Consider the following 19460-nt stretch of genomic DNA (forward strand, 5'->3'; position numbering starts at 1 on the left):
TCCCCTCTTCAGGTTGGCAGAATTGAAAAAGTGCCTTACTCTGAGACAGTAGGGGTACAGTAGTGGTTTATGGCTTCAGACCTGGGGAGAACACGATGCTCATGCCCCACAACCAGTGCATGGGACATGATCAGTATCTGCTTGGAGGGGAAAAAGAGAGTCATGTGTTTGTAGATTGTAACTTTTTATTTGCAGGAGCTGAATATATTCTTCATGATTTAATGGCTTTTCCAAAGCCAGCTTAAGTTTTACTTCACAGAAGATGAAAATTTGCTTCCACAGGAGCTCTCCTGCTGTTATATTTGTCTTGTGCTGTTTTTCTGCTGCAGCATGAGAGTGTAACTTCATGCCAAACTTTTCTGTCTGGAGTTTTGCCTTTCTAAGTACCTGCTTGTTTATTTCTGACTGCGGAGGGGCGTTGAACAAGCAAACAAAGTAAAGAGCTATACTGAAAATAGTCTAAAGAAAAAAACCAAAACAAGACACAGATCTTGTTGTCTCACCAAAACCTTTGATAAAATAAAACCGCTATGCACTCAGTCCCTTCTGCGCTACACATGAATGCACTCAAAGGCAGGAATAAGAGTACAGCACTGCAGGCGCACACAAATGCACCCCAGGAAGGGTTTGTGCAAAAAGCAATCAATGATGACTACCCTCGCACAAACTATTATGCTACTGCCTTTGTCTCGAGGCCCTTTTGCATTTTGTCAATCTTTAGTGCCTTTATTGCGCAGTTAAGCTGATGTCTTAATCAAGTTTGTCGTCAGTAATTCATTACCTGCAGAGTGTCCAATACCTAAACCAACAGGCAGAGGCATTCCCTTTGATGTCTTTATCTCTCATTGTAAATCTGAGAAAAAGACTGGTGTATCTAGTGTTTCTCTTTGCAAGTTGAGGTCTACAAATATTACATTTTGATGTCTTTGTGTTGCCGTGCCAGACAGATATCTGCAAAGCATGCACTCGGCAATATGTATTCTATTTAATTTGATCTGCTTTGGAATCCACATGATGTTTGATGTTAAAAAGGATGGTTTCCAGCATTTATTCATGTGATCATTTCTAAGGTAAAAAGAAAAAAGGAAAAACAGATGCTCCGAGATGCTCTTAGTCGTCTTGCCTGCAGCTACAGTGGTAAATGAATGCATTTTTCCAACACGAATTTGTCAACAGGGACCCTGTGTTCAAAGAAAATCCACCAATTTATGCTTTTTTTTTTTTAATTTTATTTTTGATCTCTTCTTGTCCCTGTTTTTCGTTTTTACAGGAAGAATGCAAGCAGATCATGGCACGCCAAAAATCTAACAGCCAGTCGGACTCACATGATGATGAGGTTTCTCCTCCACCACCAAACCCTGTTGTCAAGGCCCGACGCCGCAGGGGAGGAGTCAGTGCAGAAGTGTACACTGAGGAGGATGCTGTCAGCTACGTGCGCAAGGTCAGCTTACCAAGCAGCTGAAATAAGAAAAAAAAAAAAGCACTCATGTATGATCAGTAACAATCAAGCACCCACTGAGTTTACGTCACCTTGCGGCCTTTTTCCCAGCCTGGTATCGTTGTATATCGTTTATATGTACATATAAAAAGTTGATGAGAAATGCAGTTACACACATATATATACTGTACATATATATATATAAGTATATATATACTGTACATATATATGTATATGTATATATATACCTGAACATGGACATGTGCTCTACTCTAATTATGAACGAGTTTTGCATTGGTTCACAAAAACTCACAAAAACACAACAAAAATCTGCTTGTAGCTTTTATACCTATACATAAACTTTATACATAAACTCTCATATATTTTTTTCTTTATGCTTGAATTTACATTACATCTGAGGCTTGTAAGGTGTCGAGGCAAAGATCAAAGAAATAAGACAAGATGACAGTGCTTAATCTTTTTTGTGAAAAGTTATCGTTTGTCTTTCAAAAGACAATGTGGGCATTTCAGGACGCTCACGCGTACACTCTGTGCTTGTTCAGTTGTAATTAGCTCGACATGAATGGCTGCTTAATGACATAATGGCATGAACCCCCATCGCCACACTGTAACTGCACAGCCGCTGGAGCATGCGTTGTGTGTGTGTGTCGGGCGTGTAGTTGCACTGACATGCATGTATTACTGGATCCAAGGCCTCTACCAGACACTGTAGTCAAGTGTCTGGTAGAGTTAAAACTGTTAAACGTCTGCCTTCGTCTGCAGCTGCTTTTCTTCTCTTGTCTCCTGCCGTCAGATGCGTAGATACAGTCACGGACACACGCATGCGGCAATTCCCACGGCCACATCAGCAGCATGTGAGCAAGAATTTACTGCATGTGCTTAACTTGCATAACAGACCCATCAGAGAGCAGTTAATCAAAATCAAATTAGAGCATGAAAGTACACTGTTGCCTCAGTGTGTTCTTCTTTTTTGTTTGATGAGGTTAACACACACACACTCTCACACACTCGGAGCCTTTATATGTGGGCTGACGTCTCATCACTTTTATTTCAGACTGTACTGTGAAAATTAACAGCTGTTTTAACAGAACCATTCAATGAGCTAACAATGCTCATCTAATTAAAATGGCGTTGCTATAAATTTCTTACTGTCTTATCTACCAGCTGAGTACATATTGTCTACCAACTGGATTTGATGCATTTTCTTTCACAAAACATTCTTCTATCTTTACCCAAACTTGTTTTTTTTTGTCTGTTGGGTCAAAATTTCCCAACATTCGAACAGCTAAAAAGGACATATTTTAAGTCATAACTCGGAAAGCAAACGTCTTTAGCAACCTGGTAACAAGCTTAGTGCCCTGACATTTAATAATCTCTTAGGTGACACTGTTGGATCTGGATCTTACTTATGATTAGTAGGCTGATCTAAAATCTGCGTCCTCCAATTGAATTGAATTTCCATTCTTGACCAGCCTATTTCTTGCCGTCTGGGTTGCCAAGCCTGAAGTTCTACAGACAGACAGATAGAATTTTAGTATTTCTTATTTCACATGTGATGTGGTTGTGTGCACATTTGTGTGCATACTGTGTACTGCACAGTGTGGTTGTCTTCATGTGGAGACATCTGTTGCCCTGACTTAATTACAGCCTAACCCCTCCTCTCTCCCACAATGAGAGGCAACACACACATCCACACACACTCCACTCCCTCTTTCAGTCACAAAAAAAGTATAAATGAAAGATAAAAAAAAAAGAAAATTCTTCTACCTTTCCTCTTGACTTTTTTTCACTGTTTAATTCAGTGTAAGCTCTATTCTAGGCTGCCCTCTCCTCGAGGCAGACTGCTGTTCAGCTCTGTTGTGGCTGCAGATGTTGCCGTTCCCTTTCCATGAACACACACCACAGTCTTGGGCATGGGAATGCATGTTTTATGAATAAGTTCTGGGCTTTTTGTGAATTTTCAAGGCACTGTGTGACATTTTGAGTGTAATCCCTGAACAGATGGGCTTCCCCAAAAATATACAGACACACGTGTGCAGCGTTCCTTTTAGAGTTTGCCAATACGCTGCTCTTTAATTACTCAATTTAGTCTGCTTTTTGATGTTGTTCATTTTACGTCTTTGTGCTGGTTTGTTTCATATATCCACCTGCACTTTTTCGTTGCCGACCACTTTGCTGTAATTACCTCTCTTACTTCATAGGTGATTCCAAAAGACTACAAGACCATGACAGCCTTGGCCAAGGCTATCTCCAAGAACGTGCTGTTTGCTCACCTGGACGACAATGAGAGAAGGTACAAAACCTTTGTGAACCCAGCATTATTTTTAGATAGGTTTGGGGATCCACTGTAACACCAGCAATCCGTGTGTGTGTTTAGGCTCTTATGTACAAAACAAAAAAAAAAGATAAACAGGCCATTGTTCAAGTTAAAAGTATTTCCCTGGTGTCCATTGTGTACAAGTGCTGCCTGCATCTCAACTCTATGGAAACCCGGATAGAGGGTAGAAGTGGTACGTCAATGGGTGGGTAAGGGGCAACTGGATGTGTCTGTGTATGTTGTCTTGTGTTGTTGGTTGCTACGGTAACATCTGTGAATAGTAGTATCTTGTTGCATATAGGGCGGTGGTGCACAGAGTGCTCAGAAATCAACAATCATCCAGTTTTCCTTAGGAGGGAGAAAGATGCCAAGTTCCCTCGTTTCCCTCCCTTTTTCTTACCATCTGCTCCTATTCATTGTTCTTCCACATTCCTCTTCTCTTCAGCCGTCCTCTCATCATCCTTCCATCTGTCCCAGATATCCAGTGATGGCGGAGTCTGGCTCTGACAGGAGATGGGGTATTGTGGGAACGGCTCTCAGGTGGCTGGCGGTCCTTGCCGCCAGCCGGAATAGTGTTTCATTGGCGGGACGAATCCATTATGACCCGTGGAGAGGAAAACACCGGAGCTTTCCTGTTGGCAAGAGCCTTCACAGACAAAAACCCAAAACACAGTTTTTCCATTCTTTCGTCAGCTGACAGTTCTCAATGCTCCCTTGGCACAGGCAAGCAGGCCTCTGATTGCATGTCACTGCATTCGAAGGAGCCGAGTGTGAGGTGCAACATGTGATGGATTTGGACAGTTTGAAAACCGCATGTTGGGCTAGCTAATGTGGCAGATTAGAGTCACAACAGAAAAATATCTGGCAACATCCATAAGCCATCAGGTTTTAATATACTCAAAGCTTCTTGGAATGCCAGGCTATGTAATGCTGTTGTCATCAGCTCATGGAACCACGCATGATGTAGAAATTAATCGACTGGCTGTCATGTTTGCTGTCTCACGACACACAGCTTGCACCAACAATTGATGCTCTGCACACAAGAATTCCTTTTGGGATTTGTGGGTGAAAATGCAGCTATTTCTGCAGTAGGCTCTCTGCAAGTGAAAAAGCGAAAATCTTGTCTGATTGGCTAGATTCCACGGAAATCTGAGCAATAGAGGCAAACGGATCTACTTTCAATACTGTGCCTATGATTTAGCTCTGATGTTTACCAGGACTTTCCTGTCTATTTAAACCGATTTTTGTACTGTATATTCAAAAGCACAAAGTAAGTATTTGAAAAAACGCATAAGAAGCTTGTAAATGTCTAACCCAGGCACTGCACATACCAAGTTGAAATGTTACTGTAAGTGAAAACCCACTCCTGTACAAAGAGTAGCACTGGAACTTATTCAGGTATAAAAAAGCCCATTCAAATTGTATTTGTTTACACAAACTATAGTCCTTTTTTCATGATGAATTTCATAGCAAAACTCCTTGATATGGGTCTTTATGGCATTTTTATGTTTATGTTTATGCATTTGGCAAATGCTTTTATCCAGAGCGACTTACATATGAGGATATAAGGATGTACTTGTAGTATCAGCAGCATAAACCTTTTTTGGTGCTGGACCTCTCAAAATTCACCAGTCGGATGAGTAGACAAAGAACACGGTCGGCTGTGAAGATGAGTATGGGTGTGATCCACACTCACACATCTCCATGTTTTTTTTTTGTGCTATAGAGCATGTATTCGGGTGCCTGTCAAAACTGGTGCTTTGTTTTGGGCGCCATATAGCTGAAAATGTGACATTCAGCGAACTGTTCAGATTTGCAGATGAAACTAAGGTCACTTTACAAGAGTATTCAGCCTCTTTTCTCTTGCTGTCTCCGCCTCGCTTCAGCTGCAGATGATGCTTCATTCGCTGTGGTAGTGAGAAGTCGAAACTCTTTTGTTCTTGCATTTTTGCCGTGCGCTTACAATGAAATCTCATCAGTAGTTATGTAGTTTGCTTTACTGAAGAATTACATCAACCAAAAATGCTCCACCGGTACTTTATTTCATGTTTTATACCCCTTCAAGGACATTTGACTTCCAATTAGCCTTTATTTTTTTTAAATCAGATTTGATGTGGAATGCACCATCAGTAAAGCGCCTTTAACAGCTGTAGAAACAGACGTTGTTGAAATATTGACCATGTGAGCAACAGTGCTCAATGTTAGCTGCTTAAAAGATAAAAACAGAGTGATGGAGCAACAGTGAAGTTTATGGGGCCGGTATGTGCGTAGAAATTATGACTTGAGTGTTCAACAGTGTTATTAACCGTCCAGCAACCGTTATTTCTGCAGTGCATGCTTTTAACCGTTTAACACATGGCATGAAAATAGGGATCAGTAGCCTACCAGGTGTCCATAGTCCATCTGCAGATGAGGGAAATGTAAGAATAGTGAGAATAAAACTGCCGGTCGAGTATTTTTCGGTGTGGTGTGTGGTCTGAGCTCTCAGGCTATTTACTATTTACTCTCTCACATAATAATTACATCTTCCAAGGGTTGTTAAAACAGTGGACACCTCAAAAGAGACAGACACCAAGAAAAAGAGGGGGTAAGTGGAGTTGGATGAGTCACTCAAACCTCATCACCTAAAATGACTCATTTGAATGGACGTGCAAATTATTGGAAGAATCAGTAGCCGCTGTACTTCCTCTCTGTTATTCTGTTCATTGAATTCTCATGAAATTGTTTGCTTGTTAAAAAAAAAGGCCACATTATATATTCTGAAAATATAACTGTTGAGTCAGCATTGTGTTTAACTGAACATCTATAAGGTGAAAAATGTTTTTTTAACATCTAATATCTCAGAGAGCAGTGAGTTGGCTTTCTTTTACCCTCTTTGATGCCCTTAATAGTGTCCCTTAAAAGTCTCCACTGTTGTTCCACAGTCTTCACTTTCAGCTGATGATGTAGGGCAGCGTGTCGGTTGGCTTGCGGGTGGCCTGTTCACGTTGCAGTTGTGTTAGAGATAGACCACGCAGCTCTGGAGAACTGTGTGGTCCGTGTTAATCTGCGCTCAATAACGTCTTTTCATCAAAAACTGCACAAAACCAACCAGAGTGCCAGTACACTTTCCTGAGTCACTTTAGAATCATTGCTAAGAATTAGCAGAACACATCAGGAAAAGGTGCATTTCTGCGCACCTTGAATTTGTTTTGTTTGTTTTTTGCCAATCTGCATTTGCAGTGTATATCCTTCTTAGCAGGCGTTACAAGAGTAAAGCACGCTAAACGCAGCTTCAAAGAGAAGAATATTTTCACGCCTTTATGCCTTCTGTTGTTGGCATTGATGAAGGCCTGCTATAAAAGTGCATCAGCTTTCTCTAGATATGCCAGAACTGCCTTGGATTGACGCAGATCAGCAGATGGAGTCTGACTACACGGCCCCCTCTCTGCCTCTCACACTTTCATTCTTGCTCCGCTCTCATTCTGCAAACAGCTGGCCCTTTGCCTGATCAGATGTTCTCGCAGATATGGTCTTAGTGGGTGTAAAGGCAGTGACAGTGGACATTTGCTCGAGGAATGAGCTCGCATATAAGATGACAGCCCACGAACAAACTATTTCTCATCATCAGGTCAGGTGGATGGGTCAGTGGATAAGACTGTTTAATTTTTTTCTTGACTTATCTTTAGACTGCTGATTGGTGTTGGGCTAAAAGTTTTCAATATTTGTTAATAACACAAACGGAGAAAACCATAGTCCATGATAGCTGTGTGTGTGGATCAAGGAAACATCTTGTGTGATTAGTCACTCAGAAGTTATATAAGCTGAACACCACACAATTTGTTCACCTATTAAAACTATATTATCCTATCATCCCCTTCAGTTGTGAGTAAGATTGAAAACAGTGAGGCTTTCTTTCTTCTTACCCTGCTCACTCCGGTGCTCTTTTTCTGCTCTCATCTTATTTTTTTCGTGGCCCGGGTTCTTTTCCTGTCGTGTTATCCCGTCGCCCCGTATGTCATTCATAATCATAATCTCATCTTCTTAACTTACTTATCTGCCTTTCTAGGAATCCAGGGAGACTATGCTGGCCTAGTAAGCAGTATTTCAGTAAGCACAATAACACACGTAGTTTGACAGGACTCCTTTCTCTTACAACCATCGAATAGTTTCCTTATAAAAAGATTATGTGTTTGCAGCAGTCAAATAGCTCAGATTGTCTGGGATTTTACTTATTACTCACAGAAGCTTCTCTATGCAGCTACAACTACATGACTGAGAATGATTTGGATGTAGACTATGTTTTGACGATATTTAGAGTAAGCTACTCTCCCAACAACTTTATGCTGTATGAACATTATACAGCACCTACAGCAGGGATGTCCAAAGTCGGTCCTCGAGGGCCGCTATCCTGCAGGTTTTAGATGTTGCCCTGCTTCACACAACTGATTCAGATTAAATGGATCTCTTCAAAAGATTGTTAAGTTCTGCATAAGCCTGTTAATGATGTCTTGATCTGAATCAGGTGTGTTGAAGCAGGGAAACATCTAAAACCTGCCGGACAGCGGCCCTCGAGGACCGACTTTGGACATCCCTGACCTACAGAATAAGTTTCCATAAGATTTTTTGTCAGCCGTGAAGCTGGAACATTAGTTTTCTGTTCGGAGCAGTGATGACTGTGTATAATTACAGGAATGAGCCAGGCAGGAGAAATATGATCCGGGGGATCATCTTTGGAAAATCAGATCACTTGAACCTTGAACTAAACAGAGCCAGCAAATGGTCCGCATTTTGATCACCTTCTGTTTTATAAATATTTCCTACCTCAGCGTTCATCACAGGCAATATAGAGATTACAGAGTTTTGTTTTTTTAAGGTGAGTATTTCTGGGACAGTGGGGTGAAAGGCAAATCTGTGAAATCTCTCAGCAAACAAAAGATTCATATTGCTCTTTTCCGTCCTTGCTGAACTGCGCCTCTGCCTTGATACAACGGCAGAAAGGGAAAGGAGCAGGGAGGGTAAAGCAAGATAGATTAGGCCTCTTTTGTCCATTGCAACACTCACTATCCCTGAGGTAATTATGCAGCTTGCCAAAGGGATTTAAGAAATATTGCATATAACTAAATAAATACAAACATAACACATTCAATTATAAGTCTGGCATCCTTTCTATTAAATACTTTAATAGCAGTTTAGATTGAAAAGAATGCAGTGGTGAGGAGAGTCAGTGAAGGAAACAACAGTACAAGGTAACACACATACACAAGCACATAACCAGGCACACAAATACCACCATCACTGCAAAGAATGACAAGGATTACATTATCATGAGAAACATGCACGCCGACACACACACATGCGCTCACTGACATTCTCAAGTAAGCATGTCAGAATGTTTTCCCAGTGTGTCTGCTCCAGCTGTGACTGTGGAGTCTTTGATTAACTCGCCATTCCTTACGCCAGACTTTATGGCCTCAAAGTTTTTGAGCTCCACCAGTCATGTGTACAAGTGTACGTGTGTGTGCATGTGTGCTATTCATATCTAGAAACAAAACCTTACCACATTTTGTGGCCTTATAGGTTTTTTTGTTGTTTTTTTTGTGGAGAAAACCTGTTTTTGTTGATAAAAACCTGCTTAAACTGAAAGCGTGCAGCATCAAGGTTGATCTGTTGGCAGAGATGTAATGAAATATTCATAAACTCTCTGTGTTGGCCCTGGGATGGACTGGCAACCCGTCCAGTGTGTACATTACCTCTTGCCCAGTGGCAGCTGGGATGGGATGGGATAGGCTACTAGCAGGTTCAATAGAAAAATATTTTTTGAATTTTTATTGTGGTCTTAATTGTGGACCCCACACCCAACAAAATTTATAAGATTTTGAAATAGAAAATAAAAACATATATATTTGTTTGTTCGAGATAAATGCTGTGGATGAATATATGCTGAACATTGCATTGAGTCCACTTTTGCTAACACTAAATCAGGCTTCAGCCACCTGTTTCAGTGCTGATATAACTGTACAGTATCCTGCCTTATCATCAGGAAATCTGATTGTTGTGTTTAAGCTTTAGCTATCTGACAGCCCTTATATTTGAATGTATGTCAGATTAAAGTTTTAAATAAGAACATTTGATTTTGCACCGATCTGAATGGTATCAGCCACTTGCCAGGTTTACAAGGTTGTGGATGCATAAGCATCCGCACATACGCAAGTGTTTCCATAAAGCCTGTCCAGGCGCACCCATATTTGCCAGCCTATCTTCCCACCTCTTCCCACAATTAAAAACCCATCGGCATCTAGTCGTTTAATGTGGTCAGTAGATGCACACAGATTTGCTTTCTTATCTCACTTCCCATCGCAAGTGATATGAAATCAGACATCTGATAGGAGGGGATTGCGAATGTGAAAATGTTGGCCCGTCTGTGAACACCTGCTTAAATGACCTTGATTATCTCCAGCTTCTCTGTGTGTGAGTGCTAACATTGGAGATAAATCAGAGTGGAGCAGTTCTTTAAGAGGTTTGGGAAATCTTTCAGAGGTTAATTTATTTTTCCCTCGACACAAACAAAGCACACGCAAATAGACACATACACCCATCAAGTTGTCTGCTCCTCTCTGCCTGCATCAGTTTAATGCCCTCATACCACAAAATACTCTCTTGGGGACAGTGAACACACTGGAAGTCCTGGTCTTTGTATATCCTTATAAACAGTCTGCCAGGAATGCACGAGGAAACTCTGTTTGTTCCATATATTTTGCTGTCTTGGCAGAGTTTGCAATCATGTAAAATAACATTGTCATCTGGCTAGAAGAGTTATTGAATCTTGTCAGGTCGGGAACTGAATGTAAATCAAGCAAATGCATTACTTTGTCCGTAATATATGGCAAACAATGCTCCGAAAGTAAAAATGGTTTCTACTCGATCCTAAGAAGCAGTGTGAATACAGTCATTTGAACAAGTGTAGTTAAAGTTTTAAAACAAAGCAGACAATGGTGAAAAAGGAGTTTTAAAGAGGTGACGCTTACCTCATCCTGCCCGCTTTAATCCTCTAATTAACAGGCAGAGTAATGAGTTGATGAAGTGACTGATTAGTTGACCCCGACCCTTAAACCCTGACCTCTGCACCTTCCCTGCTAGCCCCTGCTGATGGACAGGGAACATTTTTTATGAACTGATACTCTGTGTGTGTGTGTGTTTGTGAGTGTGTGTACGTGCGTGTGCACGCTGGAAGAGGTGCAGAAACAATAAATAAATGAGTTTGTGACAGAGAACTAGCAAACAATAACAAAGGCAAAGACGCTAACCTGCCTTGGAAAGATCTGTCTCGCGTTGCGCTCCTGTGGAAGTTTATTTAAGACCTGTGCGAGGAGACAAAGCAACAGAGGATTCGAGGCCGAGATAGTCCCCCGTCTAGCCATATCAGATGAAGCCAGCTGTCATCGCCATATCTGATCTCAATACTACTGACATGGAGCCTTCAGTAAGGTGAGGGTTGACATCTGAAACACAAACAGGTTGTTTCTGAAATGGAAAAAAAGGAATAGAAATAGTAAAATAATAAGATGCTGGCACACACCTTCATCAATGTCTCTGTCTCAGTGACACTGAGACTGTTGTTACTAAATAGCTGCCTCTAGGGGGTGTTTTTGCTACACACACTTTAAATGGGTATTTATTATTTCATTGGCTCTCTCTGATCAGGTCCTTATACTGTATTGGAGACATTAAATAAACAAGAAGACATGTTCTAAACTGTGCCTATGTTTATACACTCTTGCACATTGAGTCGGTTTAACCTTTGCAGACTGTCTTTCCTGACAAAATGCAGTGCAGGGTATCAGCATGCAGTGTCTCTGAATGGAAGATTAGGCATTAGGTCGTTTGTGAGTCTTCCACCTACATCGGTTCTGCGTTTGTTTGTTTGAAAGGGTCTGTTGTGGAAGTGTCCTTTTACCTGTGCAGTTTGGGTTTGCTGTGGGCATAAATGTGGCTTTTTTTCACCCTTTTTTTTTTAGGGACCTGTTTCTTATAGGGTGCAGGCAGAAGAGTGTGTCTATGTGTCTGTGATCTTTTTTTTTGCTGCATGCTGTGGAATATCAGGATGCAGCATGAACATAGTAACAGTTTTTTGTTGTTGGTTGTGAAGTTGAGTGAGTGCATTTGCGCTTCCTGTACTGACTCCCTCATTGTATCTCAGTGTGTTCTCGTCCCTGTTTTTCCTGAGAGCCTGGTGGTCCTCTTTTTCCCTCTTTTTCCCTCTTTTTATACATCAATACTTTCTCTGTCTTTCCATCTTTCTGTTCCTGTCTTTCTCCCTCTCCCAGTCATGCAGGCTCATTCACATCTACATCCACACTCGCTACCACTCCCTCCCCCACATTCATGTGTAGTCTTCTCTCTCTGTCCCCTGCATGGCTTTGTGCTGCTGCCACAATGCCAGGGGCCAGGCGATGAGGTCACTCACCACAGGAGAGCTGCAGGCCTGACTGAATCTCGACCATCCCCACCATCCAGAGCACAGAGAACTAACAAGTTAGAAGTCTTACCTCCACTGGCGTATCACATCTTCGCTTCAGCTCAGACAGCTTTACCTTAACACCCATGCAAACCGCTGGGCATACACGTAAAACATATCATTTTTAGGAAGATCATATTAGCCAGGTTGTATCTTTCCATGCTAGTGCACATAAACGCACCCACACATGCATGTCAGCATGTGCACATATGAAAGCACAATCACACACTTCAACGTGTCTGCAAATGGACAGATAACTGGAAACTTTTGTCCTCTGTGATGCTGGAAGTGATGCTTCCAAAATGTACCCCAGAGTCTGTGCAGGATTGTTTTCGTGCTAGCTGTGATTTATCTCTGTCCTTTCAGCTGCTTATACTATTAATTTGAGTCTGTGAAAGAGTGTGTGAATGCGTTTCTATTGTGTTTGTTTACATGCGTGTGCAATGTTTAGCATATATGTGTCAATACATATTTACTTTCCTATGTGCACCCGAGGCACCTGTTTTTGTGTAGTTGTAAACTACCAAGGAGTAACTCGTCAGTTGTGATCGTGGACAGTGTCACGTTTCGTGAATGAATATATAGGGTAAATATGCGCATGTGTGCATGACAGCAACTTTCAAGCCAATGTCTCCCCTTGCTGTGAGAACATGGTGTTCCTGCAACCCTTCATTGCCTTTATAGCTCAGTCAGGCCCAAAGTAAAACCCACACACTGACCACCACACATTGGCCAGGGATGGAGCAGCCTAGCGCCTGACAGAATCGCCTGGGTTGCCCCATGGCCTCCTATTGTATACATCACGTCTGCTTTGTCTATGCTACTGCGATAGGTTCCAGTGCACAGGCACAGACAACAGTCTTGTTATTCTCCCATGACCTCCTTGTTGGTTTGATGGTGTCATTCTGTTTGAGTTTCATTTAGATTAGAGGCGCTCAGCCTATTTCTATGCCTGATGAGCTTGAGTATGGGGAATTTCACAGAGTTACTGTTTCAGATTTCAGGCCGTAATTAAGTGACTGGGCTTTTCTGGTCATAGTTTCCTGCAAAAGTATCAAGACTAATGCAGTCGGTTAGGTCCTCACATTGCAAAAAGTTACATCTCTGTGGTTAGTTAAGAAGTAGAAGCCATTCTGTTGATTTTCAGTAGCAGGGGGGTCTCTTGCATTGCATCAATCAATTTACACGTATTTCCATGTGTGTAGTAGGATTGAAGAGGCCACCGATTTTATTAATTGTGGAGCTGCGTTTCTGCTCCTGCGACCTGCAGTTGAGTTTTTTTTAAAAATGAAACATTTTTAAAATTGCTTCAGAAACATCAGCATCACTGACTCATTGTTTTCAGGCTTTTATTTACTTTCTACTTTACAGTTCTGATTTGATATCCATAACCCACTCAAAGGCACAACAGAAATATAGAATCCATATTATTTGTTGCAAATTAATTTCCCTTAAATCATTGTCAAACTGATATTGTCTAGGCTTAGTAAGATAATTGTTCCATGCCTTTGTAACAAATGGGTGTTTACACTGTGTGCATTCTTGTTGCACTTAAATTCTGGTCAGCGATATCCTAACATTAGGACACTTTCTAATGTTAACATTATGAGCGTATACAAGGTTTTAGCTGGTTGCTCAACACTCTTCGGGTCTACACTGTGGAGGTTCACAGCTGGGAAGGCCTTACGTCAGTCAGATGTCAGCTACTGAACGTCAGCTGGTTCTTCCTCCTGCATGCACCCAGTGCACCATTACCTCACTGCTATGTGCAACACCCTATCTGCTGTTTGAGAAGGTTCAAACACAAATGCACAAATATCTAAACTTACAAATATACATATATAAGGACAATATAAGTACGATAAAGCGTTTTTTAGCTGTTTCACAGAGGACAGATTCTTGAGTTATTTCCACGCAGTCATCTACTCATCCATCCTTTCCTCTTCCCTCACCCCTGGGTGTTTCCTCCATCTCTGTGTCAGCGTGTATATGTGTTTGAGCTTGCATGTGTAATGTGCCATGTTGTGTATACAACTCTCAGGTTTAAACCCCAACAAAGGGCAATTTACATCCTGATCCGCTACTCAAATGCTTATCTTGTTCTAGTTCATGTTGTCTGTGAGGTGGGAATGGTTGGGGGGGGGGGAACACACATACCCCGGGGTTGGCGGCATTCCTTGTGATCTTTAGTAACTTGTAAGGATAAGTGCGTGTATGTGTGTGAGTGAATGAGAGGGGCAAAGTTATTGGCACCTGTGCAGAATTCATATAGCTGTTTTATCTATACATGCATATGCACATTGAGTTTAATCACTTTTTACAACCTTAAAATGAGGGGTTAGAAAGGGAATATGCCCCCCCACCCACCTTCTTCTCTTTTCCTCTCATTGCAGCGACACGTCTGCCGCTGTAGACACATGAGAGAGGTAGAGGCTTAGTCCTGTCAGCGCCTGATTCAACCTGACCCTTTTTTTCTAAGTGGAGGAAGAGCTCGCTTTTTCCTGCCCCAGGGCAAGAATAACAGAGAGAGGGGCTTTAAGAAAGTGTGAAAATCCCTGAGTACTGAAAATGTGAGCGAGGCTGACAGCATAAGGACAATTAGTGGAACTAAGCAGAACAAAAAAATAAGTTTTTTTTTTGTAAAGTTAAGCAACAGCACAGATGCCTCCTCATAATATGAAGAAAATGTGTGAGGGCAAGAAGCGAAAGGGAGAGGAAATAAGGGGAGAGGCAGCAGGGTTGGGCCTGTTTGTGATGTTTTTGGGCTGACATCATGGCTGCACCAGCAGGTGGTGTGTGTTGGATCATCAGGTTGGGCTGTAAAACGGTCTTGTCAGACTAGACACATACATCAGTGCATCAAAAGGGGAGCAGATAGCCTCTGCCAATGTCACCAGAAAGCCACCAGAGTAGCCTGAAATCTTTTGATTTGTCTCTTTAATTCTACATCGAATCTTCAAAATAAGTAATGCGCATGGTACGAAAGATAAAAAAGGAGATATATCTTAATAAAGTACCGCTTTCTTTTATTTCAAAGATCCTAGTTAGACATACACTCACAATGATGATACTGTGATGTGATGATATTTACTGTGATGATACTCTTTTTCTCTCTTTGTCCTCAGGCTGGTCTTTTCTTCCTTCACCTCGCGGCGCTAACTTTCACCGCCCTGACTCCCACATGAATATGTGCACTTCTGGGTTTGTGGAGGAGGACGAATTTGTTTTTGGGATCAGATTTGAAAGTTTAATTTTGTTATCACAGCCTGCTGTTAAAACTGTTGGTTATTGTACAGCACAGGTACTCCTGTCGGTATCGCAGATGGTGAGGATGCGATTAGTCTGAATTGGCTTTTCATAACGTTGATGCGAGTTCCCCCTCAGTGGCAATTCAGAACATTTCATTTGAAGACTGCTAATTTTGTTAGTCTCAAAGATCTCCAGAAAGCTCCCGTCAGTTTGTCCTCTCTCCACAACTCACCTCACTGTTGATTATTTAAAGCTGTGGATTTTTGTTCTTTTTTTTCCCCCAGTTACTACTGGCCACTAGTGTCAAAAGTTAGAAGCTGTGGTTTGACAGGTCTCCTCTTTGCTTTAAAGCTGCAGTCTGCAACTCTTTTTCAAGCATAATGCCTGGAACTGTCCGGGGATTCTGAAAGTAGTACATTAAATACCCCAATACAAAAAAAAAAAAGAGTTCTCTAGGTCCCCTATATGTCCCGCTAGGTCCCTCCAAAGCCAGCAGGTTTGTTTACAAAATTGCAGACCGGACCGGTAAAAGGTAACCAATCAGGTTACGAGCTGGGCTCTGTTGCCTGTCAATCACCGATTGTGCACGCGCGATACAAGGTAGGCTCGTCCCCACGCTTATTTATCTAGACTATTGAACTTCATTGCGGGCTAGTCTACTTACTGTGTCTTCCATGATCGCAAATGACAGGTGAGTTGATGAATGAGGAGTCGTGTACGCGCATCTGGCGTGCACGTAGACGTGCACGAGTTCTCATGTGTTTTGATGGGGCGGGACAGGAAGTTGAATAACTTTTTATTTTTCGGTTAAAAAATAAGCATTTCTTGCATTTTGCGACTATGGAGGTCACCGTTTTCAACTTCAAGCGTTCTGATAGATCATGTAAACTCTTAGAATGCCAAAAATTAGGACTTTACGTATGACAACAACAAATCCTGCAGACTGCAGCTTTAACCTCCCTCGTAGGATTAAAGAAATCCATCGCTTGCTCAGCAGTTGACGATTTTCATCATGCAAAAAAATGCTGAGTGTATGTGAGATGTGCTCACAAAATTAGGGTTTGACCATTTTGTTTCAGAGTTATGCATCATTTTAAGTCAAGAAGTGTTCATGGTTCTCAGGAGATTTTGAATATGATATGTGACATCATCAGCGTAATACTCCAAGTACTTTTCTTATGGGTCAGGTATGGTTAGACAGGCTGAACCAGGAGTATATGCATCTGACACTTGATTAATATTAAGTATTACAGATATTGTTTTATCTGCTCAGTCTGTAAATACTTTGATATTTCACATTTTCACAAAGCTTGGCAATAACAGAACTAATGAAAAGCTCGAGAGAAGAATTAATTGGAAAAAAAAGAAAAGAAAACTTTGTTAGTCCCAAAGAGAAATTATTATCTTGGAAATTTCTTTTTCATTAATCATCTTAAAATATCATTGTGTATGCTGATTGCTATTGGCAGGAACGACCTCTTGTATTGTTGTGAAGAGAAGCTGGAGTAGCCTCTGGCTGAACACACTTTGTTGTTTTAACACGATGTTATGTAGAGAGTGGGCAGTGTTGTCCATCATGCTCATCAACTTGGACCACACTCTTCTTTGCACAATCAGCTCTGGGGGCTTAGTTAGGTTACCTTGAACACCTTGATAGAGGGATTTGTTTTGGGAAAACCTAAATGATACAGACTTTGTATTTTAAACTCTTTCTCGCCAACTCCCCACATAACTAACCCCTCCTCTCTTTCTCTCAGGTGGTCTAATCATAGCAGTTTGTGTAAATGACAGATTCCCTCACCAGGTTTTAGCAGAAGTCCACAAGTCACAGATCACCAGCATGAACGCTCTAGCCCTCAGGTACTTTAGTCCTGTGATGCACACATACTGAGACACACATCCACATTTAAAGGCAACAGGATGCATATAGGTTTACACCCCTTATAAACCAACCAGAGCCAGGTGTGTGGTTTTAACACATTGTCCTCCCTGCCCTCTCTGAGTTCCAAGTACAACTTCTGTCATTTAATTACAAACTAACTGAGCCCACTGAAATCTCCACATATGTTAATGTCAGCCACTTCTATATGGCCGAGTAAAAAAATATCTGTCCAATTTACTCTGAAGTCCTGTCACGATTTTGAAAGGATTTCAGAGTTGTGAGACAAAAGCAAAGCTAATAATAATGCCAGCCGCGTCTTATAATGTTCACCAGACTGAAGTTTTCGAAACATGACCACCGAATCCACTGGCAAACTAGGAAAAGGCAGTTGAGTTGTTGAAAAACGATGTTGTGAAAATGAGCTGCTGTTGGGATTTGGCGATTATGGTTTGTTTTGACAATTCAAACTACTGCAGCAACCCTCAGAGTCTGAAAGGCCTATTTTTAAAAGCGGACACGTGTTAAGAGCTTTTATGTCGTAACTATCCACCCTGAATGCTTAAGGTCTTTGTAATTATTCCTCGCTTTTCCCTCGCTCACTCTCCCATAGTGTTGCCTGTTATCAGTGGTGTGCCTGTCTGCCTTTGAGTCCTCGGTGCCTGTGCTTGCTTGTAATGTTATGTAATTGCAGATGTACTTTAAAAGCAAAACTATTGTGTCTACCCGTAAAGCTCAGTGGGGTGAGTTAGTTGTTCCATGTGAGTAACTTTGGCTCGTGCACAATTTTAAACAATGGACATTAAACAGCGCAGCACTTAGTCAGCCTCATAAAGATGTTTTTCCAGCTTACTATCATCGTGCTAAACAGCCCCCTTTTACCCCACTCATCAGTGGAAATCTAATTTATGTTTGCATGCTCATATTTGGGACTCAATTCATGCTTTAAGTGTTATGCTGACTAATCACAGCAGCAGCCAAACAAAAATCAGTACTTTATTATGTGTTATTCATAGCTACCTGCCACTTAAGGTGGTTGAAAGTGTGGAGAGTCCTCCAAAAGCTTTTAATTCTAGGTAGACTACAGTTTGATATGTTGCAGAGATTCGGTTTAAAAATCCCAGGTTTCTGAAGTGTTGGCAAGAACAGCTCGCAGGAATCATGAAAATATGTCGGCCCCATTCTCATGTCACTGCTTACTCATTGTTGCACCTCTATCTTAGTGGCTGAAAGATGTGTGAAATAATCAGAAATGAAAAAAGGGGAGCGATTTGTCTTTTTACAGCCACATATGACTCGATCACCTTGTCTGTTTTCCCATGGATTTCACACGTATTTTGCAAACAGAATGTACATTTGGTGTTATCGGGCCATCATTCATATCGTGGAATTGTTTAGGCTGGCATCACAAAGACGATTGTTCTTATTCACGAGATCAACACCCTGAATTACAATCAACTATGGCAGCGAAAACTAATCCTTCAAGACTTAATGACAGGAACACTTTGCCAGCCAAGCCAGTGGCATGTTGCTGCGAAGCTGAGACACAACTTAGAGACCCAGGAAGTTCCCATATGCGGTGCAGTTGTTGATTGTTCTGCGTATTATAAAACCTCAGCTATTCAGATAGAGCGAGCATTCTGGATGGGCTCCCCATTAAGGTGTTGTGTAACTCAACATTCTGCGGCTCATTAAGAAACACAAAGACATGGCGGCACGCCGTGCTGCTAAAGAGCCCTTTGGTGTTAATGGTGTAATGGCAGCGCTGTCTGTTGATGTAGTAATGTAAAAGATAAGATGTTAGCTGCTGAACAAATAAACAGCTGTGCTGGAAGAGAGATTAAGAGGGTGAGAGGAGGTGTGTGAGAGAGGGAGGCTGTCATTGCCAGCCAGGAAGAGCAACAAGCAATCCAGCCACAACAAGCTGGTCTGATTTGATTTAATTAATGACTGAAATCCCCCAAGCTAAACACCTTTTTTACGAGCGTTTGAGAACAATGATAAGCTGTTGCTCCACGGTTGTGGGCATGCGTCTGAGAATGTTTGAAGGAGCATAGAA

The 19460-nt window shown here is 41.6% G+C and overlaps 1 protein-coding gene across 2 annotated transcripts in view; it reads left to right on the plus strand.

Annotated features, from left to right (window-relative positions):
- Positions 1-19460, plus strand: part of prkar1b (protein kinase, cAMP-dependent, regulatory, type I, beta) — a 60387-nt gene that overhangs the window by 12266 nt on the left and 28661 nt on the right. For both annotated transcript variants that reach the window (XM_075453762.1, XM_075453763.1), the window contains 2 exons: positions 1271-1441; positions 3661-3752. In XM_075453762.1, coding sequence (XP_075309877.1) covers positions 1271-1441; positions 3661-3752 — 263 coding nt within the window. The remainder of the gene's footprint in view (positions 1-1270; positions 1442-3660; positions 3753-19460) is intronic.

This window comes from Odontesthes bonariensis, chromosome 21 (assembly GCF_027942865.1).
Source record: "Odontesthes bonariensis isolate fOdoBon6 chromosome 21, fOdoBon6.hap1, whole genome shotgun sequence".
In the NCBI taxonomy this organism is placed as follows: domain Eukaryota; kingdom Metazoa; phylum Chordata; class Actinopteri; order Atheriniformes; family Atherinopsidae; genus Odontesthes; species Odontesthes bonariensis.